This window comes from Vanellus vanellus, assembly GCF_965231255.1.
Source record: "Vanellus vanellus genome assembly, chromosome: 7".
In the NCBI taxonomy this organism is placed as follows: Eukaryota; Metazoa; Chordata; class Aves; order Charadriiformes; family Charadriidae; genus Vanellus; species Vanellus vanellus.
The window spans coordinates 37459338-37485314 of NC_138912.1; the positions used below are offsets into that span (position 1 = coordinate 37459338).

The following is a 25977-nucleotide window of genomic DNA, read 5'->3' on the forward strand; positions in this document are numbered from 1 at the left end:
CGCCCAGCCAAAAGCAGGCTGCTGGAAACGCAGGCTGGAAGCCGCTCTCAGCACCTTGGGGGAAACTCCCGTTCGATTTTGTGCTAAGCGTGCTCAAAATACAAAAGTTCCTCCCGGATGGAGGAGGAAGCCAGGAGACCCAGGAGCCTCTTTTTCTCAGGGGACCGTCTCTCTAACTCTTTTGCCTGAGAATCTCCCAGCCAATTGCTCACGGCACATCTGGGTAAGAAAACTGAGTAAAAGCCAGAACAGCCCTTCCCGTGCACGCACATCTGCTTTATTTTTTACTTTTTTTTTTTTTTTTTTTTTTAAACCCCATTTTTCAAAGACGAAAACAGAAATAAGGTTTTTCTTTTCGGACGGGAGAGGAGGGAGATGGCAGCGCAAGCAAGAAGGGAGCGAGGAGGACCCTAAAAAGAGCAATGTTTGAAATGTCAGCAGGCAAGAGCTTGTCCAGGGACAGCTTGGCTGGACTATTTCGTTTTCCAAAGGAAGGGAAAAAGAGCCGTAATAGCTCCGGTTTTGCATCATTTAGTTCATCGGCCCGCATGGGCAAAAAGTGCATTTCCAGCAGGAAAAGAGCAATGCACAAGACGTGGTCTCTGAAACCTTCTACCAAAAGAGTTTCTTCTGTCGCTGTTTATTTTCTATTAAATGTATACAGGAGGAACACAAAATGAGCTGCCTTTTTGGTTTTGTTTTGTTGTGGCTGTTGGTGGGTTGGGGTGGGTTTTTTTGTTCGTTTTAATTGGAGGGGCTGTTTTCTAGCACTTAGTTCAGGCCAGGGAAGGAGGGTCAAAAAAACTAAGGACTCACTAACGCTCTTGGACAGAAGTAGAGAGGGAGCTGCAAGTGCAGCCTTCAGCTTGGAGGAGCTTTGGCATGCCTGGTTCAGGGCCACCGGTGCCACAAAGAGCCCTTGGAGCTCCTCTGGGAGCTGGGAGGATGGTGAAGCCCAGGCATGAGGGACAGGAGCAGAAAAAAGGGGACAGCAGAAGCAAACTCCTCCATCTCCCCTTCTGCCACCCTACATTGGCCAAGCTGAACCTTTTGTGTTGCTAAACCTCGCTGCTTCCAGCATCCCTCCCTTCCAGCATCCCTCCCTTCCAGCATCCCTCCCTTCCAGCATCCCTCCCTTCCAGCATCCCTCCCTTCCAGCATCCCTCCCTTCCAGCATCCCTCCCCTGCAGGCTTTCTAGACAAATAACCGTTCTTCACAGCAAAAAGCAACATGACCCCCCCCCCCGAAAAAAAAAGAACAGAACAAAGAAGAAAAGGGCAACCCAACCCTTCCATTTTTGAGTTTCACAAAAGGCAGAGGATTTAACCTTTACGCACATATAGGAACTTACCCAGTGTCTGGGGAGGGTCAACAGACTAAAACACAACAGCAACCGGCACTAAAAATAAGGAAAGTTCAAGCGGGAGCAGGAAAAACAAGTTTTAAGGAGGGGTCATTTCATACCGACACAGACCTTCACAGCTTGTGGTACTCCGCATGCTCCCACCGTGAGCAGACATCGTGCTCTCATAAGCACAGGTGCTAAATAGAACGAGTTGGGGCGGTGGCCGTGGTTGGAGAAAGCACGTGTTTTGTAGGATCTACCTGTGCCCTCAGCATGGCCGGTCGGCAGACCTGACTCTGCACAGAAGAGCAGCTCACATTGCTGGATATAAAATTAAAGAAAATAGGTTTATGTTGCTCCCACATACCTTCCCTGTGATTTTGAAAGTGCAAAAAATCAACAGAAGGAGCCCTCGAATCAGAAAACCGATGAATGAGACGTGTAAGGAAGCCCAACAGTCCCAACAAACCACCAGATAACCTCTGTTCCCGAGATCCTATCCCTCCCCCGAAGGCTGGATGAGACGCAGCAAATGAACGCTCAGCAGCAACAGATGTGGGCTATTTTGGGCCAAAAAGAACAAACGCCAGAGCTTGAATGGTGTAACGGCGTCAGCCAACTAACCGCAGTGATGGCAGTTCTGGAAACGCTGTGTTGGAGGCAGGACTTCACTGCCCGGCACGGGCAGCGGGAGCAGACCCTCACCACCAGCGTGCCATCCCTCTGGCCACCTCTACTTTGTCCTCCCAGCGTCCCAAAATGAAGGCGATACGGACCAGCCACCCCGCACGGTCCCAAGCTGGAGCAACTTCCCAGCAGGGAGAGCGATGTAAAGTCGCAGAATCATGGAATCATTTAGGTTGGAAACGACCTTTAAGGTCATCACGTCCAACCGTAAACCTAGCACTGCCGAGTCCACCACCAAACCACGTCCCTAAGCGCCCCAGTCAGGCAGCAAAAGGCTAACAGAAGGCAGACAGAGCAACAAACAACGTTATTAATGGTAAGGAGCTATTGAAACTAAGCGCGCCCACTCAAGCAAAACAGCGAAGTCAAAGGAAAATTCACCTGGATGAGGATAACCCAGAAACAAATACTGAGGTTGCAGCCCAAAGTGCACACGCAGTTATAAATAAAAAGAAGGGAGAGGGCTTTTGATACCCTTGATGCGGTTCTTGTTCTCTTACGCGTTCACGGACACTTGGTTCAAGTCTTAACAAGGATGTTAAAACAAAAGCCCGTTGTTAAAATCACTATAAAGAGGAGGATTTGGGGGAACGAACGATGCCCGTTAATCATCAGGTGTAGCCAATGCCCAAGAGGTGAAAGGAGAAATGCCAACTTGGCACTGGCGCAGTATCTAACCCGCTCCTCCTCTTGGTACCCACCTGCTCCAGCAGCAAAATCCCATTAACGTGCAACAAGCAAAAATAACGTTTCAAGAACGCATCTACTTCAAAACAGCTGCAGCCGGCAAACATTACGTGGCCTAAGACTCAAACGCTCTTCTTTTTCCCATCAGTCAGGCTCGGTGAAGGATTTGCTGTGTGGGTTTTGTTTTGTTTATTACTTCTAATGACTTTCTCATTATCGTTTCGCTGTGAAACATAAGCGATGGTTATGGGAGAAATCATATTATTTGGATGACTTTATTAAATTAGAGAGCAAATCTGTGTATATTTCTGGCTCAGGATAAATGTTTGAACTTTGAGAAGCCAGAATTCATTTTCAGACAAAGCCATTTTCAGAAGCTCTGGAATCAGTGGTTAAATTCGCCCTCAGCTGCGAGGGAGATGTATGGGGGTATTTCTCAATTTCATCCCTCCTTGCGATTTAACCAAATCACCAAACCACAACCCTGCTTCTAGGTCCATTTGTGAGCAACTCGAGACTTGAGGGACATAGTGGAGAAATAAAGGCAAAACAGCGCTGAAAAAAAAAAATAAAAAAATAAAAAAAAATAATGATAATCCTGTCTCCGTGCTCCCATTCCCTTAGTCCTCATACAGGGACTTCGTTCAGCTCACGCGTATTCCGTGAGCGAAATCACCATCTTCACACCTTCACGACACGGGTTGAAAAAGTGCTTATTTCTACAGATCCCGCTAGGGCTGCTAACACCAGTACAGCTCCAGCAGAAACAGTAAGGGCAGCCAGCAGACACGCAAACAGCTAACCCCCGCCGGTACGGCTTACCTGCAAGAATTAGAGACGCGCCACTTCAAAATAAGGCACGAGGAGACGTCTAGCACCTTCATCTGCACTAGGGTTCCTGCAGGGCCACCAGCGGCGCTCAGCTGGTGGTGACAGCGGAGGAAAAGCGAGTGTGAAACACACGCGGGATGAGAAAGGTGTCACTAGACGGGCAGAAGAGGTTGTTGTTTTCTCCTCTTCTCCATCCATCCAGCCCGGTCCCAGGAGGGGAGCAGAAACCAAATACGTTTTCCAGGCGTCAAATCAAAGGGTGTCGTCCCCCCCCCAGCTTTTTAAGACCAATACCGTGACACTGGAATAAACCTCGTAAAAAGAATTAATTCCCCCCAAGCACACCCAAAGGGGAAAAAAGCAATAGAAAATCGACTCCGATAAAAGATCGGATAATGAAAGCACTTTTGACGCGCCAACCCAAAAATATACGGCCCGAAACAAGCCAGCTTTGTGAGAGAAGTCTCTGCTGGAAGAAGACAGTAAGGAAGCCGGGGGGAGGACGACATATGGGGGTCCTCCATTCACCATTGAGGCAGGGAAGGTGATAGGACCTACAAGGAGCAGGTTTTAGAGCAATTAAACATGCCCATGGGCACCAGGACCCCAAAGACATCATCTCAAGCAGTAGGTGACCGGGATGAGAAGGGACACAGGGCAGGAGCACACCAAACTGGAAGCAAGCGAGACCTATTCCGCTAATAATTCAGAAATCAGGAGTAAAGAGACTTGGGGGTAAAAAAAGAAAAAGAAAAAGAAAAAAAGAAAAGGAAAGGAAAGGGGCAGTTTTTCAAGCAGGAGCAGCTCCACAATGTTGGCCGTGAGCTGGAGGATGGAAAGCAGGAGTTGGTCCTGCCTGTCCGCTGCCCAGGGCAAAATACATCTTGCCATCTTTCCCCTGCCTCCAGGAGCTGGAGATGGGTAGAAACACTGCCTGGGGCACCCCGGCCACCCCTGGATTTGCCTCACCCCCTCCGCTCCGATTTCACACGGATGGTGGGCAGCAGGAGCTGCTCTACCCACTCCACAGCCAAGGGACGGGCACCCCTTGCACGAGGCAAAAAAGGAGGAGAAAGAAGATGTCTAAGGAAGCTGAGGCAGCCAAACCCACAACCACTATCGATCCCTCTGCCCAATCCTTTAAGAAGGAGCTGCAGGAACGCAAATACTCTTGTTTTACGGTGGTGCAGCTTCCTTAGGAGGGACTCCGGTTTATCCCAGAGCACGGGAAAGGAAATGCAGGACCACCACCTCCTCTCCAAGTCATCCTAGGTGCCCTTGGCAGCAGCCCGGCCGGTCTTCCCAGAGATTCGCACACAGCCACCGTGAAGGGAGAAGGCTGACACGTAGCTGGCTGAGCTTTTCCCGCCGGCTCGGGCTCAGGTTCATTTTAAAGCAGGATCCGTTTAACTTGGAGCATCAGATGTGTTAAGGGGATGCAAATTGCGGCTATTTCGTCCGGTTCGATTCCATCTTATCTGCCTGCAGTCGCTTTTCTGCAGGGCTTTGGGTCACTCCCGAGGGTTTGGAGGGAACTATCATCTCCCGCTGTGTTATTTTATCTGGGGTATTTTAAACCTTGGCGCTCAGCTGCCACGGACCTTATGCAGGTGGTGAAATATATGGCCACAGGAGCGTGTTGATGAGGATATCAAACCTGTGGCTGCTGTTTCACCTAAACGCCAGCCCGTTGTCTTCCACGGACCAGAAGAAGCTGGAGATTTCCCTCCCAGGGACCCTCTCTTGCCAGGACAGCCGGGCAGGATCCAGATCCCCCACTACTGACCCCTCTCTCACTTAGCAAATATATCACGGAAATAAACGCGGAAACAGCTGGATTTGCAATGAACTAAAGACACGCAACACCCACAAAAGAGCAAGTTTGTTAATTAAAGCCGCCTTCTCTCAGCCCTTCTGGGAGCTGCAGGCCACCACCGTGTGTCACAACTACTGTTTCCCCTCCAAAGACTCCCACCCGATTGCTAAAAAAGCCCAAACACTCAAAAGCATGCTTTGTCTTCTCTGCAAGTGAGGTCCTTTGGCATTCGCAGGCTGATTTTTATTTCAGCGAATGCCATGGAGCTCCTCTCCTTCCTCCTCCTCTCCCCCTGCCATGGTGCCTGCTGGCACAACCCGGCAGCTCTCCAGGTTTCGGACACCCACCGGCCCCACCAAAGCCCCAACCCAAGGAGCAGCACCGTACCACGGCTCACCACCGAGGCACACAAAGGGCTGGTGGCGAGAAACCTCTCCTAACAAAGATCCCTTGCTAATTAGCAACGAGACCTGCTCAGCTGGACTGCAGAGTAATGCTGTTTTGTTTATCCCCCCTTCAAGGGGAAGAACTTTTCTGAGTAGCTGAACAGCTGGAGATGAACATCTCCTTCCATAAAGCATCTCTGCTCGTTATTTATAGGACGTGACTAGAAACAATTGGCCTGAGGAAGTCCAGGAAGGTTACAAACTGCACCAGTTTTCCCCATACATGGTAATGAATCATAGAATGGTTTGGGTTGGAAGGGACCTTGAAGATCATCCAGTTCCAACCCCCCTGCCATGGGCAGGGACACCTCCCACCAGCCCAGGTTGCTCCAAGCCCCATCCAACCTGGCCTTGAGCACCTCCAGGGATGAAGCTGCTGTAAACAGGAGGAAGATAAAGGTGTGACTCCTCCCCACAGCCATAGTGCAGAAGAACCTAAACCAGAGGAGACCTCTCTGCATGGAGGCTGAAACCCACCAGCCCACATCCTAGCATCCCTTATCCTCCCGTCATGTTTAATCTGCGTGTGCAGAGGGGGGGCGTTCGCATTCCTGAGCTCGTATGAAAACACTGGTTGTGACAAATTCTTACCTTCCCCACAAACGCTTGAAGACAACTCTTGAGCTGACACTGAGCGGGGAAAAAAAAAACAACAAACCCAATCCCACCAACTCTGACAACCACTTTTTATTCTGTACGTGTTCAGTCCTATTGTATTTCTAAACCCACAGCCGGGTAGATGTTTCTGCTGCTCAAAAGGAAGGCCCAGACACGGCGAGGAGCACATTGGTTGGGCTATGGTGCCTGAAAGCATCTTCCCCGTGCCTGTCCAGAGCAGCCCACACTCAATAAACGGTTGAGTCGCAGTAGAGGACAGCGAGCAATACCGTGTTTCACACGCCACCTGCATAGCACACCTAGGAAGGGAGTTGCAACATGAAACCCGTTGACGAAGAGCTGATGTGACGCTCTTCTAGCAAACTCCCGTGTCCAGGAATGACATCCTACTTCATAGAACAAAAGGACAGAAATCCTATAAACTCATTTACCCTTTGAAAAACATCTCCTGACACCAAATCGATGCAAATAACCCACACCCTTTTCCCCACAAGAAGCTGGCAAAGCGCTTGCTTCAAGCGCCACGTCCCATTCCCCCTCTCTCCCAGTGCTCACCACCCCCTTCATTCCTGGCCACGCTGTTTTCCAGAAGCAAGAGCGCCCCAGAGGATCCGAGCACCCTGCCAAATGGAGAGGGAGACAGAGGAACAGGAGGAGAGCGACTTTTGCCAACCCTATTTTCCCAAACCCAGAGAAAGGGAGGAAGAGAAGAGCCAAGCCTCGCCGGGAGGCAAAGCCTTTAAGTTAAATGTATCATGAAAAGGAAAACTTCTGTCTCTGCTTAAAAAGGTTTTTGACAGGTCTTCATTTGTAACCCACAAACAAATGCAGTTTCTCATGCTCCATGGACTCTAATATCGCTTCGTAGCAGACCTGAACCCAACTCTCCCTCGTAAAGCCGGAGAAGCAACCACATTAAAATAGCTCTCTCCACTACTCTTGGGCACACCAGAAATCTTTCATTTCAGGAGCTGCACTCAAGTGCCTGGGAGCGCAACCTGAATAGCAGCGAGAAGCTGCTGCTCAAAATCATTTCGATAGCTTTGGGTGGACCAGTTGCGGTTAAGTCAAGCCTAACAAACAAGGCATTATTATACGAGACAGAAAGAAATAGTGCTTTGCCCTATTTAAGCTCCAGTCGAGTTTCAGAACCCCCTTTTGTGACTTAGTTGATGAGAGAGACTAGCCATAACCCAACAGTTCAGACCTTCGTGGCTATCTAGAGTCCCCCTCTGCTTGGGAGAAGGGGTACGGAGGGCAAGAGAAGAGTCATCCACCGCACACCAAGGTTAGGGATAGAGGAGAGAAATAAGGATCCGCGGCATGTGACACAGCAGGTGGGACAACCTCCTCCATGCCTTGCTCTGCAAGAAGGTTGTTCTTCAAGGAGGCAAACGGAGCAGCCAAAGCGAGAAACCTTTGCAGGCAGCTTCTCAACACGGCGTGGCTGTGGCAGGACCACCTCAAAAGCAACATCTGATACAAATGGGCACGATGCCAGAACGGGCCACCGCAGCACCATGCTGAGATGTAGGCTCCTGTTAAAAACAGTAAGTGGGAGACGGCCAACAGTCATAGGAACGCACAAGCCAGGCCTCGTCTCCAGCAGAACAGCGAGACGAAAGGAAACGAAGAGAAGGCCATCTTCTAAGTGATGGAGAAGCTGAAGGACCAATGTCACCACGGCAGCCCAGAAGATACAGAAAATATGTCCGCTGGCCACAGCCTCTACTCGTAATTTGAAACCCCAAAACAAGCTACAAAAGCTCTGGCTGAGAAGCAGTCTCTGGCTACCTGCTCCATAGCTCACACCATTCATCCTTGCGTTTAAACGCATTTAAACATTTAAAAATTTAGCCGGCATGACCTACGCACCCAAAGAGACCCTTTTACGAGATTTACAAACCCAGCCGAGCCTGGAAATCCGTATCTCATCAGCACAACGCAAGCAGAGCATTTTTTGCCTCTTAATTTTGTGCGAACTTCGGTTCCTCGCCTTCTTTCTGCAGAGTTCCCAAGATTTCGTGTCAGCTACTAACTCATCCCTCCTCCCGCAAGTGGAATGAGTGGCTGCAAAGCCCAGGTTTGTCACCAGCCAGAGGAATCCTCTAGAAAGAAAACCTGCAGGAGAGAGATAAGAAGCATCTCCTCTACTCATCGGAATTCAGGGAAAAAGACCAAAACAAATATTAATGAGAGGCACTTAACTGCGCCTGTTCAGCAATCAATAACGCACGACAAGGTGCGCAATCGGGCCACGCGCTTCACGCCATCGCTGTGCTGGAGGTCCTAAAAGGAGGAGTCTTCTGCTAATCCCCTCCTTGAGGTCACATCGGCAGCTCTCCGAGTCCCCATCCCCTTCCATTAGAGAAGCCGGGGACCGGAGCAGTGACTAACATCTCATGGTTGCGTTTAACAATTCCGTTCATCCCGACTAGCCACATTCCTCTTTTTTTCCTTTTATTAATCTAACCCTTCCAGTTATTCAAAAACATCACCCCTTTGGCCACGCCAGTGGACGCTCTGGAGCATTTCTTCACGCCTGGGTGGCGCAACGGGTGTCACGGGGAGGGGACGCGGGGCTGCTTGGTGGGGCTCCGCTCTGACGTCCTGCATGGAGAAGGGGTGCGGTGGGAGGACGTGACCAAAGGCAGACGCGAGGAGATGCCATCCAAGCTGCAGCAACTCATTTGGAGGGCATACCGATGCCTGCAAGAACCGAGACCGCGGCGCAGGAACCTATTTACCTTTCTGCGCTCATTTCACACAAAACCTTCGTCTGTCACTAGTCCGGCTTCTCCTCTGCGTCACCCCTACAGTCACCATCTCCTGCCCTCAGCCCACAAGCAGTGGGGGCACAGGAGGACGGCTGAGGACACCCAACCGAGGGGGTGCTCCCCCCACCTCCCACTTTTCCAGTAGGATTCCCAGGCTGGCATTTGAGGGCGCTTCAGCGGGTCCCGCGGCGCAGGTTGCGGGAAGAGAATGGCTTTCAGCTCAATTACCCTTCGCATTCTGATTCCGTAACGCTCCGATGAGGCTTTTTAACCAACACCCTCCCCCCCCAAAAAAAACAAAAAGCATGCCTGCCACAGCCCGGCCTCAAGCTCAAACGTGCAGAAGGGATGTGACTTGCTGCTTGGCTCTCCTGTCCCTGCTGCCCACCTTTCCTGAAGGTCTCCTCTAGGCTGTCTTCTCCTCTCCTTGCCAGGCACCCTCCTGCCTGGGCATCGGGCTCTTTCTCGATCTTCTTCCAGCCTCCGCTTCCCTCTTGAGCTACCGAGCCCAAAAACATCAGAGTTGTAGCTCTCAGGCTCCTCCAAGATGCTCGTTAAGCGCAAGGAGAAAGGTTCATCGCTGCTGCTGCTTGGGCCACCAAACACCCCCGTGCACCCCACAGAGACAGGTCAGCACAACACAACCACCTCTTCTTTTCAGAGGTGCTCACAATAAGAAGCTTCATACAACTAGAAGTCAAAAATAGGTCTACCGTTTCCAGAGAAAGAGCTAACCTCCTCCTGACGTCATCTGAGCAGATTAAAGGTGATGTACGAACACGCAGCAAGACACCAGTGAAGGTGATGATGTAGGACTGAGGATGAAGCACATACTCCAGAGGTGCAACCTTGCTAAAAGAGAACCATTAGCCCTGAAGAAAGGGCTAGGTCTTGTGTTCAGGTCCTTCAGAAATGAGGTGGTCAAGGGAAAGCCTTCCAGAGACAGCCCCACCGCGATACGTGGTGGGATACCAGGCTGGCCCACCCACCTTAGGAGGACGTGGGCTTCCAGCTTTCTCCCAGCCCATGCCCTGAAGCTCGTGCAGCCCTCAAACCCGAGCAGGAGTTTGCACGCAAGGTAGACGTGCTCAGAGGCAACGCTGCAGCTACGTCCCACGATGCAGAGACGTCCCCACTTGCGTGACATCTGGCCTTTAGCGTGACACCCCTTTCCTGCCGACTGCAAGGACGGGGGTGAACCGCAGTGCCCTACGTTCTCGAGGGGCTCAATTCCAGAAGAAACCGCCTGCCTGCAAAATTTCCCTCCCGGAACGCACAAGTTATATATAGGAAAACAAACCATCCACCTGTCCTGCTATTTCACCAACCAGCTGAGAAGCCCCGTGATGCTTCACGGGCCATCAGCTACCCACTGCAGTGGAACAGCTTTATGCTTTAACCCTCTCAGCCTACCTCAAAGGCAAGGCGCGGGCAAGCACATCTCAGAGAGGACAACTTTTTCTCCTGGGAGGCTGAGAAATCCGCACACGCGCATCCGGCCCTGCGTTTCAGCACATTTAATTGAGTGATTTTCCAAGTGCTGGCTCAGTAGTTCCTGACCCACGGTAGGTTAGGGGTCCTCCCAAATCACACGTGCAGCAGAAATTGTTGCCCTTTCAGACTGCTCTGGTTATGGTATGAAGCAGAGGTAGGTCCTTCTTTCTCTAGTGTTCTCAACTTACCTCTAAATAAAGATTTACTAATTAGTGGAAATTATTTACATCAGGGGAAGTGATTCTGCCCCTCTACTCTGCTCTGGTGAGACCCTCCCCTTGAGTATTTGCATCCAGCTCTGGAGTCCTCAGCATGGGAAAGACACGGACCTGTTGGAGAGGGTCCAGAGGAGGTCCACAAAGATGATCCGAGGGCTGAAGCACCTCTGCTGTGAGGACAGGCTGAGAGAGTTGGGGATGTTCAGCCTGGAGAAGAGAAGGCTGTGGGGAGACATTACTGTGACCTTTCAGTACTTAAAGAGGGCTTATAAAAAAGATGGGGACAAAGTTTTCAGCAGGGCCTGTAGTGACAGGACAAAGGGCAATGGCTTTAAACTGAAAGAGGGAAGATTCAGACTAGATCTAAGGAAGAAATTCTTTACGTTGAGGGTGGTGAGGCACTGGTCTGAGTTGCTGAGAGAGGTGGTAGACGCCCCATCCCTGGAAACTTTCAAGGTGGGGTTGGACGGGGCTCTGAGAAACCCGATCTAGTGGAAGGTGTCCCTCCTCGTTGCAGGGAGGGTGGACTAGATGACCTTTAGAAGTCCCTTCCAAACCAAACTACCCTATGATCTTCCACTCTTGGTAAGGAACTGAGAAGTGCTAAAAAAACCAAACACTCCTCAGAGGACCATAGCAGCCTGTGGGTTGCAAATTCTTTTTCCCCCCCTTCATCAATACCAGTATGAAGGTAGTGCTGGTAGCCACCGTGGCACAAACAGCCAGACTCCAGGTCATCTAAGCAGGAGATGCCTCCAAACACATATGAGGAACCGTGATTCATCACGCGCCGGCTGGGCAGGAGGTGGCCGACTTAATTAATGTCTCCTCTTCTCCCTTCCCTCCTTCCCATTACCCTTTCAAGTTTGATTTACAATCGCGGGCCAAGCCTAGCTGGAAGTGACATATCAACGTGATGGAAACCAAGGCAGGTTTGAAAAACAAGGAGGCTGTCGGCAGAACCATCGCCCGAGCTCGGAGGAGACAGGCGGGCTGCGGTTGAATACACCACGCTGGCCCCCCAACGAGACCCCCCGGACCGTGACAAATAAGCTCCATCCCTGGAAAAAGAGGGACAAAACACGTCCCATCCCTAAACCCAGGGGTGGGCGACCGTCTCTGCAACGCGGGGCGACAACCACCGGCTCTCTCCTTCCACCCGGGGACCTCTTCACACTTCCATCAGTTATTTGGAGGCGTAGCGCATTAGGACACGCGACTTACGCGGCGATTTGCGGAGACCCTTTGCACGCACGGCCAAGCGCGCACGTGCGCACAAAACCACTCATGCTGAAGGGAAAAAAAAAAAAAAAAAAGAAAAAAAAAAACCAAACCTAAAAAGAGCCAAAAAAGAGCAGAGCCTGACATTTGGAGAGCAAAGCAGAGCGGCAGAAACGCAGCAGGAGGCGGGAAAGGGGCAGCGGGGAGGCGAGAAAAACCGCAAAAGCGTATTTGCAGAGCTCATTTACCGCACATTCGCTCAGTTCCGCTGCTCGGAAGGGAGCGGGGCCCGACGGCAATGTTGCGGCGGCGGTGGCGATGATCGCCGTAGGACGATCATCAGCGTCGCGCTGCCCCCGGGCCAAACCTTCCCGCGCAACAACAGCTGTCTGAACCCACGACCGCACGGATTTGGTTTGCATCCTCACTTAGAGAAAAAAAAAAAATATATATATATATATATTATTTGTCCCCCCTCAAGATCTCCCATAAAACAAATCCTGAAAATTAAAAAACTTTCAGTTTGGTTTTTTTTTTTTCTTTTCTTGCAACAAAATTGCCTTGAACCCTATGTTCAAGTTTTCCTGCTCTCTTCGTTATTCACCCTGACCAAATAAATCAACTGCCTTCTCCGTTTCAACGGCAATTAATGGTTGAAATTAAGCGACGGCTGCCCAACACTGATTGAAACTTCTTCCGAGATCAAATTTCTCCCATTTGTAATGAAAATAGTTTGAAACTGATGCAAACAGTTCAGTTCACGCATAAATATTTAAAAAAAAAAAAAAAAAAAAAGAGAGACTGATTTAGCCTATTATTTTATCACAAAGTATGACCAGCAGTAGAAAGCTTATTATACATGACTGTCACTGACACATTACAAACTAATAAACTACAAAACGCAATTCTGAAGAAGAAATTGGAATGAATCTATTGCAAGAGTGATTTTTATTGTTCTTTCGAAACGCTACTTCTGCCCAGCTCCGCTGTCAAAAGGGCCACATTTTCCCTAAATATTTCCAACTTAATTAAAACCAGCGGTTTTATCGAAAAAACGCTTTGGCAAGCTGCTTCTGCCAGCTCTACCTTCGCCTTCCTTGAGCTTGCGCTGAGCGAGGATGCTAACGTGTGCCCGCCGCCGAGCTCGGTTATTTCGGGTGGAAAAGAGCCCGAGTATCCTAAAGCGGCAGCGGCACCGTCCGCTTCTGCGTTATGACCGTAATCACGCCTTAATTTAGGCGGCGCAGTTGAAAAAAGGAGCCTGAAACAACAAACCACGTCATTATGTAGGTAAAAAAAAAAAAAAAAAAAAAAAAAAATATGTATTTTCAGTGAGGGCTCTTTTGCTGTCTTGCACCGAGAAGTTGGTACCCGCACGCTGCCCCGACGCATTCCGAAATGTTTCTACGGCCAGACATGCTCCTCGCTGTAGACTTTAAAGATGATGTACGGAGAGGGAGGTGGACAAAACCGGGATGGCAAAGGGAGGGGACGAGGCTTTTGTGCTGCCTGGCACGAGATAATAAGTTTCGTCCCCAGGCTCCTGGGAGAATATCGTAAAGGGGAGGGAAGAGAGATAAACCAAAACTAATTGCTAGCAGGTCACATTCATTAGCTCCTCTGCCCGTTTCTGGCAGCAGAGAGTCTTTCCTCCTGCCGGGGACAAGGAAGAGACCTTGAAGCCATCTGCTGCCCAGATGTGTAAGTGTAATTATACCGAAAGGGTTGGGCTGGGACGCCCTGCGCGGGCACTTCCAGGTCCCCGGGAAGGAGCAGCCTTTCAGCCCAAACCCCAAACCGCTCCTGCAAGAGATGCTGTGGGACCAACAAGCCACCGGCTCTGTTCCGGAGGATGGGTGCCCGGTGCGAGCAAGCCGGGTCGCTTGTTGCCGGTGGGGCCGAGGGGATCCCATCGTCACTTGGCCATCCTGAGCTCAAGACATCGGCCTTGACGTGAACACCTATAATAAACTCAGAGCTTCACAAATCCGCAAGGGATGGGTAGATACCGGGTCTCGGCACCCGTACAAAGAAACTCCTACAGAGCGTGCCCGTGTCCCGGGGCCGCTCAGGAGCTCAGCGACTCCGGATGGTCTTCCTTGTCCCTATTTCTTCCAAGAAGAATGGTTCCGGATTCATCCAAGTTGCCTCTCCCCTCTTTGTCTACATGCTCCTTGCTTGGAGAATGCATCAGCACTCTTTCTCTGCCCCGAGATTATTTCTTTGGCTCCGAGAGTCTTATTTTCCCGGCACGACAGCTCCTCCACGGAGGCACCGGACTGCTTGCTGCCCCGCACTAGCTTTCCTTTCTGCCCCAAATCTGCCGTTTTCTCCCCTTTTTGCTTTCCCTTGTCCCCTTTGTTCACCCCAGCATTATGCTGGTCAGAACAGCACTACTATTTTGAATTTTCAGGCTGTCGCGTCCCCCTCCCCCCCTACTTCTTGCCGCAGTATCCTTCCAGAAAGAGCCCAAGTTTTGCCTGGTGGAAATGACTGTTATCTCCAGGACACTTTACACATTACTTCCACGCCATTTGGAGTTTTCCGCCCCAGTAGTTTCTGTTGCGTCTCTCATTTCGCTCCTCGGGCACGTGTTTTAAAGGACCAGGGGTTCCTATTCACCTCTGAAGCCAGACAAGCACCAGGACTGCTAGAGGTGGAGGCTTGCTTTCTCCCTAGGACGTCAGGACGTCACTCAAGACCCGCTGACGTTCTCCGTCCGGCGTCACAGTACACGCATCGGTGATAACGCTAAAAACTTGCGCACGGGTGACCTTGAGAAGGAAGGATGCTTCCAGGTCCGAGCACCTGCGTCATGACACAATGGCTTTCTCCGTGCAAGGAGAGACCTCCACGAGCCTCCCAGCCCCATGCAAGCCCTTGTCCCCAAGCCACGTATCGCTCAAAGCCTCCACCTCTCATCTTACGGATGCAGCATGACCCTTTAATAAGTACCTCTTGAAAAGACAAGTTTCTACATAAATCCCACAGGCATCTCCATGGACGTCGGCTGTGCAAACCCTTTAGCCCAAACGCTGTTTTATTCAGCGCACTGCAGCCTGTTTTAAGCGCCTTTCTTCAGTGCTGGAAGAAAAGAGCAGGGAGAAGATGACAGCCGCCACCCGATATGCTTCCAAGCTCTTGCCCGAAGGAACCGCCAGCATCCAAAAACCAGAAGGAACGCCCAAGACAGAGCCCCAACTTCCCCGCAACTTCAACAGCCCATTTATGTTTGGGAAGCGGGGGACCTTTATGAATAGTTACAAAACTCACCCCGGAGCCAAAAGGCAGCCAGCGTGCCAACGTACATGGCATCGCCGCCCGCCGCAGCACGCGCAGCCCGGCCGTTCGCGCATTATTCACATCCCGCCGTCCCCATCCCGCCTGCCGCTTTCTCACAGCTCCCCCTTTTCTCTCTGCCCCTCCGCGCCAGCGGCGGGCAGGAGGCGGCGGTCGCTCCCGCCGCCTCTGGGTTACCGACGGAAAAGGGCATCCCAACGGCACCCGCTGGCAAAATCACGACTCGGCAATTTTCTCCACGTAAAGATACGTTTCAACGTTCAATCTTCCCGAGCAATACAGAAATAGCCCCATCTTGGCGGATCACGCAGGCCGGGGTTGAGAGAGGAGGGGAGAAGGCATGATTCCTTTGAGGGATGTATTCTACCTAGTCATTACAGAGCAGATGAAACCTTCTCAAAGGGATGAGGTCATCCAGCTAAAAGATGGCTTTTTAATAGAGGGACACTACGCCCGCACTTAAGACTATGGAAGGGAAGGCACAACATGTCTCTGCTTCCACGAGTTTGCTGGACAAAGTTGGAAATTAATTAAAGGCTGCTCAAAAATTTAAATAAAATATATAACTAAAATTATCTGGAGAGGAGAACCTTCAAAACAAACGCGTGGTGAGCAGCTCTGCGAAGCCAGAGAGACGGCGCGGAGATCTAACCTGTTCTTTTGTTGGCCAACTATTCCCCCTCAGGGCTGACGGAGGCCGACTTCGAAACCCAGCGACAACCAACGCGATGAAAAATGAGGATGCTCGGGAAGTTTGGGAAACGTTTCACCTGCCGTGGATTATTGCTGCGTACCTGCGTGACCGAGACCCTTCTCGCTGCGGCAGTCAAAGCCTCATCTCCCACTTCTCCCACAGGCACCGGAGGCGAGAGATCACCCTCGGTCATGCCGATGGGATGCCGGGGTGGAGGCAAGACGGAGATGCTCACCTACCCAGGAAAGAGAACCCACTTGCTTCTGGCCCAGCAGCGTTTAATGAATAATTTGAATAATTTGCTAATTTGTTGGTTGCCTTCCTAGGAAGTTTCTAAAAAACAAACCACCGTAAATAAATGAAACAAACTGGCATCCGAAGTGCCGCCGGGGGAGTTCGACACGCTGGCAAATTTTGCACGCGCAAAGGTGGCGGAAGGAGGAGAAGGCTGGATTTGGTGGCTAAGTTATTAATTGCAAATTATTTGTTCAGTTCTAAAATCCACACAGAAGCACAAGGGCAGGGAGAGAAGGCAAACAGTGAGCAGGGAGAAGGAGGGGGGAAAAAAAAAAAAGGAATAAAAGAAAAAAAAAAAAAGAAACGAGGAAGGAAAGCAGCCAACAATGATTATAGACCATTTTGCAACGTGGCAGGAACATCTGTCTTATCAGTGCCGTTATCATCTCCTTCAATTTAAAGGCTCTTTATTTAAAGGAAGGGGGGGCGGGGGCGAAGAAATAATAAAAAAAAAAAAAAATACGAACCCAAAAGGTGTCTGGGAGCGTGCAAAGGAATGGCTAATGGGGCTGAAGTGGGAGCTCCCGCTCATTGCGGCTGCTTCGTATGCGCCGCAGCAGGTCGCGGAGCCATCGCAATAGAATTATACGAGCCCCTGAAGACTCCCCGGCAGGATGGCGGGGAAACTGATGTAATTACCCACATTATTACCATTAAAGCAAAATAATAATTTTAATTACTGCTAGGGCTTTTGGGGGCTTTCTCCGTTCCTCCCTGCCCCTGCTCACCATCCAGCATGGTCCGGTTCCAGGCTGTGCGATGGGCCACGGCAGTGACGGTCCCCTCCTTTCTCTCCCCCTCCCCGCCAAACATCTTTCTGTGCGATTTAAAATAAAAAAAAAAAAAAAACCAACAAAAAAAAACCCACATCACAAAAGCCGCTGTTTTCAACTACACCACCCCGTTAAGGATGGAAACGGTGACCAGCAGCTTGTGAAGGCTCGATCCCAAAGGCTGCTCCCCAAGCAGAAGGGAGTGCTGTTGATGGTAAGTGCCCGCCTGCCTCCCAATTAAAATAAATTGGTAAATCGGGGCTGAGTTCAGAAGACGCGACACCTGCAAGCTGGACCGTAGTTGCCTAGCCGATGCCGCCCACCGCCCAGAAAACTTTCCTTTCTATTTTTAAACTCCTTTCCCACAGCCCTGCCTCTTGCTGGCACTTGCTAGAGCTCAAGACGGGATGAGCACGTTCCCAGTGCGGATGGTTGTGGTTATAGATGCGGCGGGTGCCTTTCGGAAACAGAGCCCCGTTATAATGAATATCTCCTGTCATGTCACAGATAGTTTTTCGTGGTGCAACTGTCATCTCGGGAATGGCCCAGGTGCTAAACGGCAGGCTCTGGCCCACAGCCTGGCTGAGGACAGCTTTTTGCTGGATGATGTAACCCAAAAATAGGTATTACTTTATAAATCACGCAGTGTGTTAACTGTAATGGGAGGAGTGAGGTGGGGAGAATGCCGAAGGAAAGAAAACCCCACTGGAAACCTCCTGAAGGGAACATTCCAGCAAAGAAACCATCAATTGAGCGACTTTTCTGCCAACACGTGGAGACTGACAATGCTCCAGGGCCAAGAGAAGGCCACGGAGGGTTTGAATTTGATCAACAGGCTCAAGATGCTGGGGGTTATGGGGGAAAACTGCTCTTCATGAGAAGATACTAGACTTGCTTACCCACACCACACAACGGCCTCAACATTTGAGGAAGCTCTGCAGGACCAAGACGTGGTCCTGTAGATAGCATAGCACCTGGAAGCAGCAGATGCAGAAGAGAGGTTTGCAGATGCCTTTCCAGAATAAGCTTAAGGGGTCACAGAATCTCCTAGATTGGAAGAGACCTGTGAGATCATCTAGTCCAATCATTACCCTAACCCTGCCAAGCCCACCACCAAACCGTGTCCCTCAGCACTATATCTACACGACCCTTAAACACCTCCAGGGATGGGGACTCCACCACTGCCCTGGGTAATGCCTTCCAATGCCTGATGACCCCTTCAGTAAAGAAATTCTTCCTAATATCCAATCTAAACTTCCCCTGGGGCAACTTGAAGCCATTTCCTCTTGTTCTATCGCCTGTTACTCATCAGAAGAGGTCAACCCCCACCTCTCCGCAACCGTCTTTCAGAGAGATGTAGATGTTCACTTCACAGGCAAATGGAGGGCTGCGTGCCCCAGAAGGTCTCACGCTTGGAAGCTGGGACAGGATAGCCTCCAAGGCACCTATGGGAAAAGTCCACCCCGATCCCAACACCGCACCAGGTACCACAAAACCAACGCAGGGGCTTGACTCCACTTGGCTTGCTCGCTTCACGTAAACCCCTTGAAGCGTGACAACCCGACAAGACTGAGTTTCCTACAGATGCAGTTGGATGGAAAAACAGACGAGAGAAAGCAGATTGGACTTGTCAGAAACCGAGGCATCGCCGCAACAGCCCGCCGCGGGCTCAGCCATAGATCTTCACCGATGATAAAAGCCAAGACTCCCAGAACCACGGTACCCCGGGGCTGGGTGAGGATGAGGAGGAAGGGATGCATCCAAGAGGAGAACAAACCCTGAAGGTCAGAGTAGCAAGCGCACGAGCGACTAATGTACTACAGCAGCACCACAGGGCACAGACACAGGCGCGCACGTCCTAGCAAACTGGAAAGCCATAAAAGTCTATTACAGCAAATCAAACAGCAGTCAGCATGACAGCCATTAGCCTGAAATGAATACACGAGAACTTAATGAGCTCTGTCGAGGCCAGCTTGGTGAATTAAGTCGCCAATTCTAGCAGGATTCCCCTTTTCTTTACGGACCCGAAAGCGTCCGCGCCGCCTCGTTGCCTTTTGACAAGCAAATCACGGGGCGCCCTTGCCCAGACGGGACGGACGATTACGCTGGAGCAACGTCCCCCTCCCCACACGCGGGCCCCTCGCTCAGCTATTCCAGGCAGGTGCCAGGGATGTGATTAAGACACAACGAGCGCAGAGGACCAGCGGCATCAGCCCGACGCATGAGCGATCCCCAGTCTGGGTATTCGGAGCTGCTGCGACGCGAGGAGCCCACGGTTAAACTCTCCCCCCGCTCCAGAGGAATCGCGTCCACAGCCCACGCCCAAATATATTCCCGTTCTCAAATCAAGCGGACTGCGTAAAACACCGGGATGGGTGTTTAGAGGCAGTATTGTTTTTAAAGGTCAGTTTACTTCACGTTCCATTTATTTATGCACACTCTTCTTTTGACTTTCCTAGTGCCACACAATAAGCGGCGAGGTTTAAATAGCCTTTCTGTTGCTGCTCCATTAGCTAGGACAACTGCAAATCGATACACCCATTTATCTCAAAATTAAAAAGAGAAAAAAAAAAAACCCTCATTAGCTGCCAATTCTACACAGAGCCAGCCTATGCAAAGCCGCGCTAGGCACTTCTGCTAGCCTCTTCTCTGTCCCCAAGCTCCAGCCCCCATTGGTTCATTAGCCATGGGTCCTTCAGCTTGGGCTGGGTGGTCTTTGAGATAGGTCTTGCTACTCCTGCCCTCATTCTTCACCCTGGCCTGAGCTGGAGGTGACCTGGGCGCACTGTCATCCCCTTCCATGATCACCTCCCCACCTTCAGCTGCATCCAAGATGTCCCCTGGCTCCGGGGACCTCAGCTTCTGAAGGTCCATCTCCATGCTACATCACCTCCAGTTTTAAGGACGAGCAACAAGGACAACCCGTGGCCCAGCAAAGCTCTCAAAGCAAGAGGGCATCTCTTCCTCAAGAGCCATGCCAGCACACACAGAGAGCAAATTCACTGCTTGTATGTCCCGTGAGGGTCCTCCTTGAGTGGTGGGACCCCGTTCCCTTGCTTTCACAGCGTTGGACAAGGAAACGCTGTCTCCCCGGCAGAAGAACAGAAGTGCCTCCAGGATGCTGGCTGAGCAACAAGTTTGTGGCTCATTACCTCTGATCGGCTGCCCTTGGTTAAAGATCATGGATAGAAACTGGAAACTGGCACGCGATGCCTGATAATTAGATTAGGCCACCCTCCAGAAAAGCACAGCTCCGAAAGCCAAGTGGCAGAGCAGGCGCACTGGGGGAAGCGCCGTGCTTGCCGCACCCCAAACAATCAGATGGTCCTGGAAATCCCTCCTGGCAAAACCCCGGCATGACATGGGAGAGGCAGACTCTAGGGTTCAGCCTCTTCTTTTATTTTTTTTTTTTCCCCCTCCAGATCACCTGCCTGCAGTTCCCTTTCCTCGGTCAGCCTTAATTTTCCAGAGCAGCACTGGACCTTCACCATCCCCGCTCCCCAGGCTTGACGTGGGTTGAGATGGGGAAACGTGGAAGGCTTGAGATTTGCAATGTCGGCTCCCGGAGCAGAAGCGACACGCAAGAGGAGCTACGGCACGACTGCTCCAGGTATAGAAACACCGGGGGCTTAATGTAGCACCAGTTCCCAGGGGAGACACAGAAACCCACTTTCCATCTCTCTCTCCACACGGAGAAGGGACTCCCTCTGTACCAGGTGCCGTAAAGAGCAAAACCAGAGGTAAATATGAGGGCAGAGCAGAGGAGACTATTCTCCTTCAGTCCTACTGGTGTTCCTTTTGCTTTGCAGACCTCAGCAGACAGATGGTCACCGGGAGGAGCGGCATCAAGGCAAGACGGCCACCCATCAACTTCCAGAGGCCCGAGCAGAAAGGCGAGAGCGAGGAGCTGCTCATATGGCTTTTGCCAAGTCATTTCTGCGCCGTTCGCGCTTTAAAGAGGAGGAGAAATGACTCTGACCCAGTATCGTTCTCAAAGGGAGGTTTCAGATGACTTGGCGCGAAGATGAGACCAAAACTCCCGGCTCATCCGTCACAAGCAACCTAATGAAGAAACCTCATCCTCGCAGCAGAGGGACAGGGAAGGATCAAAGCCCCGCAACGGCACGGCATCAGCAGTCAGCGTATTAAATAAACTGTTGTAACACAATCGTTTGCACCTCTCAATTACCAAAGACCGCTTGATTTCACACACACACACAGTCACGCTTGACCTCATCCACACCCCGAGGCACGCTTTGGGAAAAACGGGCTCTGCCCTGGCACCAGGGTGTGAGAGGGAGAGGTTTCCTCCACCGGAGGACGTGAAAAGCCCTACTAATCTCCACCTTCAAACAGAATACCCCGACCTTGTCCTCCTAGCACCAGCAACCTCCTTTTGTTCCCCATCTTCAAAGTCCAAATTCATAGCAGATCTGTGAGTTCTTGGCGCGTTTCTGCCAAACTGAGCTCTAGGTGCAGAAGCTCTCCCTGGTGGTATGACTAGGTGTCACCTCCTTTGCAATGGTCAGCGCAGAGAGAGAGCAGCAGAAGGTTGTGGAAACTCCATCCATGGAGATATTCAACGTTTGGCTGGATAAAGCCCTGAGCAACACGATCTAACACGAAGGGAGCTTGGGTGAGATGATCTTCTGTGGTCCCTTCCTACCTATTTTATTCCTAGGACATCACAGGATAAGTCCTGCTACGGAGGTGTTAATGTAAACCACCAGCAAGGGCAGAAGCCTTTGGGCAGGACTGTGCCAGAAATCAAGCGTTTGGAGAAATATTTAGTCATTGAGGTGACCTGAGGCAGGACAAGAGCTGCACACGCCCCCTGGCTCAAAGGAAGAGAAAAAGAAGCAGATTCCCATTTCCAGCTATTTTCAAGCTTCACTTTTGTCGTGGGAAAGACATCACCAAGGCCGCAAAGCCTCTGAGCTCCAAACCTCCTCTTCCGCCTGCCTTCCCCCCCCCCCAACACCCAAACCACCGTCACTTTGCTTCTGCCCATTTTCAGGCAACAACAACTTTCCAGAGGTTTAATCCTCCACCTCCCCAGCCACAGTGAGGGTCCCAGAGCAGGAGGACAGTCCCGTCTTTTGGTGGCCAGCACACACAGTTCTGCGGCGGCAACTAGGCAGCGAGCGTGGCCACCGAGGGAAGAGCCAGAAGCCGGGCTGCGACGTTCCCTACCTCTGGGATGCGGACGCTGTAGGGCTGGTTGTGGAACCGTGGGGCGTTGTCGTTCACATCCCCGACTTGGATGTTGACCGTCCCTTTGATCACCTGCGGCCACATGGATAAAAACGGGTGTCAGCTTTACACGTGGATTTAAGACCTAAAGCAAGCTTGAAGCTGCTTTTCGACTCGTCCTTTTGGCAAGTGATGGCCAGGGGTGGGGACCACCTCCCTGACCACCCCCCCTCCCCGGGATGCTGAAGGTCCCCCGGTAACCCAGGCTCATCCTCCCCCGCTCCCCTCCACCCGCGCCGCAGACCATGAAATGAGAAGTCACACTCACCCCTTGGCTGTCGCTGACGGAAAATTCAACCGTGAATTCTGACTTAGTCTGAAAGGGAAGGAGAAGAAAAACATATAATTAAAGATACTGCGGTGGTTATCTGCAGATGGCAGGCTCGGGACTTTTAGCCAATATTATTACATGCAAAACGCTTTCAGGACCTCCAAGAAGAGAAGGAGCGCTCGAGCGCAATTACCTACGTTGAGCGTAAACCGCTGAGAAATAGCAGTGCCAGCGGGGCTCCAGGGTATTTCGCGGGCACGGAGAGCTGCTCTGCCCCGGGTCGGGAGGATGCGGGGGGGCTCAGGAACTGACTCCCCGACTACTGACTGAGCACTTTAAACAGACAACTGGGCTAAAGTAGAGGAGAGGAGCCCGCTGTTGAACCTTCTGCGGCGTGCCAGCAAGCTCCAGCTTTCTTTGCACGCCCTGCGGGTCCCCGCTGCCGCCGCCGCGGGCTGCCTGCTCGTACCAGCGACGGGGGAAGAAGCACAAGGCGGAGAAAAAGCACTTTTCCACGACCCGGCGCTGTCTCCAACTGCGAGACGCAAGGATGACACAAACGAAGAAAAAGCTGCCTAATTAGCTTTTGTTCGAGATGATGATACAATGTAGTCTCGCTATCGAAATCTTGCTGCTTTCCCGACTTACCTGCCATGCAGCGGTTCTTGGGATATCGCGTAGCTTGGAGGGACTGGGATAAGCCCAGGGCCTGTGGTAAGAACTGGCTGAAATCCCATAAACTCATTGAAAAAATAAAAAAATTTAAAAAATGCCTGTACAGTCCTCTCTGCCCCTTATTGCTTTAACTAAATTAGCAGCTTGGTCTTAAATGGCTATATAAGACGAGGACAAGAGGGAATGGCTTCAACTGGAAGAGGGGAGACTTAGATTAGATATTAGGAAGAAATTCTTTCCTGTGAGGGTGGTGAGCCCCTGGCCCAGGTTGCCCAGAGAAGCTGTGGCTGCCCCATCCCTGGAGGTGTCCAAGGCCAGGTTGGACGGGGCTTGGAGCAACCTGGGCTGGTGGGAGGTGTCCCTGCCCAGGGCAGGGGGGTGAAACGAGATGATCTTCAAGGTTCCTTCCAACCTGAACCATTCTATGATTCTATATATTGAAGTCACTGGTGCTGCGGTGAGGGACAAGAGGGGGGAAGAGGGGATTATTTTGGTGTCAGGGCAAGGGGATATTGCTAGTGGAGGCAGACCTTCTCTTCCCGACCTTTCTTTTCCACCAGCGATCATTTCACTCGCATTTTACCAAGAAATCACGCAGGGATGGACCCAGGCCTATCTGATACCTGGGCAACACGTGGACATTTTTGGTTCCCCCCGTCCCTGCGATTCCTTCCCCTCCTCCGGCATCCCTTTCCCACCTCCGGTGCCCCTGCCCTGCCGGAGCTGCTAGAGCACAGCGACTTGATACCTCCAAAGCATTGCGGAGGAAAGGCTGGAAAACAAACTTGAAATGGCTCTCCGGGCTGCAGAGATTTAGTTGATTTATTCCTAACAAGAACAGCTCAGGGGACCAGCAGCAGCCACCGGTGCCTGGACCAAGAGCTCTGCTTGTGCCGTGGTTGGAAGGGTGGGAGAAGGGTTTGGGGAACAGTTCAGCAGAGTACGCGTCCCTCCTGCTCCCAACATCTGTCCCCTCCCAGCCCCCCCCATCCATACAGCTGGGGAATACAGCCCGAGAAAGCCTTTCCTAGCTCCTGCCTCGGGGCAATGCTTGCAGGCAGAACGAAGAGCTGAAACAGGGATGGAGAGGAAGAGCCTCTGGCTCCTCGTCACATCCCACCCTGCTGCCTTGGTGTCTTTCACCCCCCTGTGGTCCCTCTCCCGCACCCGTCCACGCCACTGCAAGGGACAAAGCAGCAGGGAAGAAAGGAAAAAAAAAACCAAAAAAACCCCAAAAAAAACAGGAGAGAAGAAGCAACCTGTTGAGCATTTCATTTTGAAAACGTGGTAAAATAAGCAGAGAAAGCTGCCACGTGCTAATTTCTTTCTTCACCCTTCATTTTAGCACGTACTTTTTTTAGACTCGGGGTTTGTCTTTTTTAAAAAAAAAAACTGTGTTCCTTCTAATTTTTGTGGGAATGAAAAAAAGTCCTTTAAAAATTGTTTTGCCTCTATGCATTCAACTCCTTCCTCTTTTTCCTTGATTTTCCCTTTTCCTGCATCCTTTACCTTACCACGACTCCCTCTCCCTTTTCAAGTCTCTCTTTTGCCTCCTCCATCATACGAGAATTGATCCCTCGGCTTTTCTTTCCCCACCGCTTTTCTCGCACGGCTTTCTCCCCCCTGACTTTTTGATCCCGTGCATCCAAGGTCAGCGTCCTCCCCACCTCCGTCCCTCCCCATCCTGCTTCCTCCGCCCTAAACTGCCACTTCCACCCTTCCCAGGTCCATACCAAGCTACGCACGTGTCTCTCTTCACCCTCTTCCACACACCGCTGACTCTGAGCCCCTGAAATCAGTTGATGGGTGGAGGTTCCTCTCCCGGTTCAGCCCCACCACGCGTACAAGCTCTGCTCAACTCCTTCCCTTCCCACCCTCCACCGAAATACACCTAAAAAAAAAAATATCTATTGATCACCCTCCTTGGCTTAAGGCCGTTATCATAAGTATTGGGAAGCTGTAGGCATTTAAATAGGGGAAGATTTATGACTCATGCCAGCAGCTGTTGGCACGGGGAGGCGGAGGGGAGAGGGGTGAAGAAAACCACTTCATTTTTCCACAGCCTCGCTCTTTAAACGCTGCGAAATTGGGTTTGCCTTCCCCCAGCCGGAGCAGCATCCATCGCCCCGCTCCGCCGCATCCCCGCATCTGGCTGGCTCCGGCCGGGGGACCGCCAGCAGCGCCTGAGGTGGGCTCGGGGCTTTTATCTTCACAACGCTGCCGCTGGCAAAAGAAGTGCTAAAACACGGGCAAACGAGAGCACAGGAGAAATGAAGGACGTTGCCCCAGTGGTATAGTGTTTTCCCAGTCTTACCAAGCTCCTGTCCAAAGCATCTGGGGTATCCCCTCCTCCTCGCCCCAGGAAGGCGGCAAGGGCCAGGGCTTTTGTAAAACAGGCACCTGGGTGGGATATCATCTTTGCACGCCGAAACTAGCGCGGAAAAGAAGGGGGTGAAATGGCCCCGAGGCAAAAATCCTGCCAAATTTAGCATCCAGCAGCCCGAGCCTACAAGATGATGAAAAGTCATGAGGAGATTGAATAAGCAGGGACACCTCCCAGCTCTTCACACGCT

General features: G+C 51.4%; 1 protein-coding gene across 1 annotated transcript in view; it reads right to left on the minus strand.

The window, feature by feature from the left end:
• Positions 1 to 25977, minus strand: part of CDH23 (cadherin related 23) — a gene marked incomplete at its 5' end in the record, with an annotated part of 203926 nt that overhangs the window by 136397 nt on the left and 41552 nt on the right. The window contains 2 exons of the mRNA XM_082486729.1: positions 22399 to 22491; positions 22727 to 22774. Of these exons, the coding sequence (XP_082342855.1) occupies positions 22399 to 22491; positions 22727 to 22774 (141 nt within the window). The remainder of the gene's footprint in view (positions 1 to 22398; positions 22492 to 22726; positions 22775 to 25977) is intronic.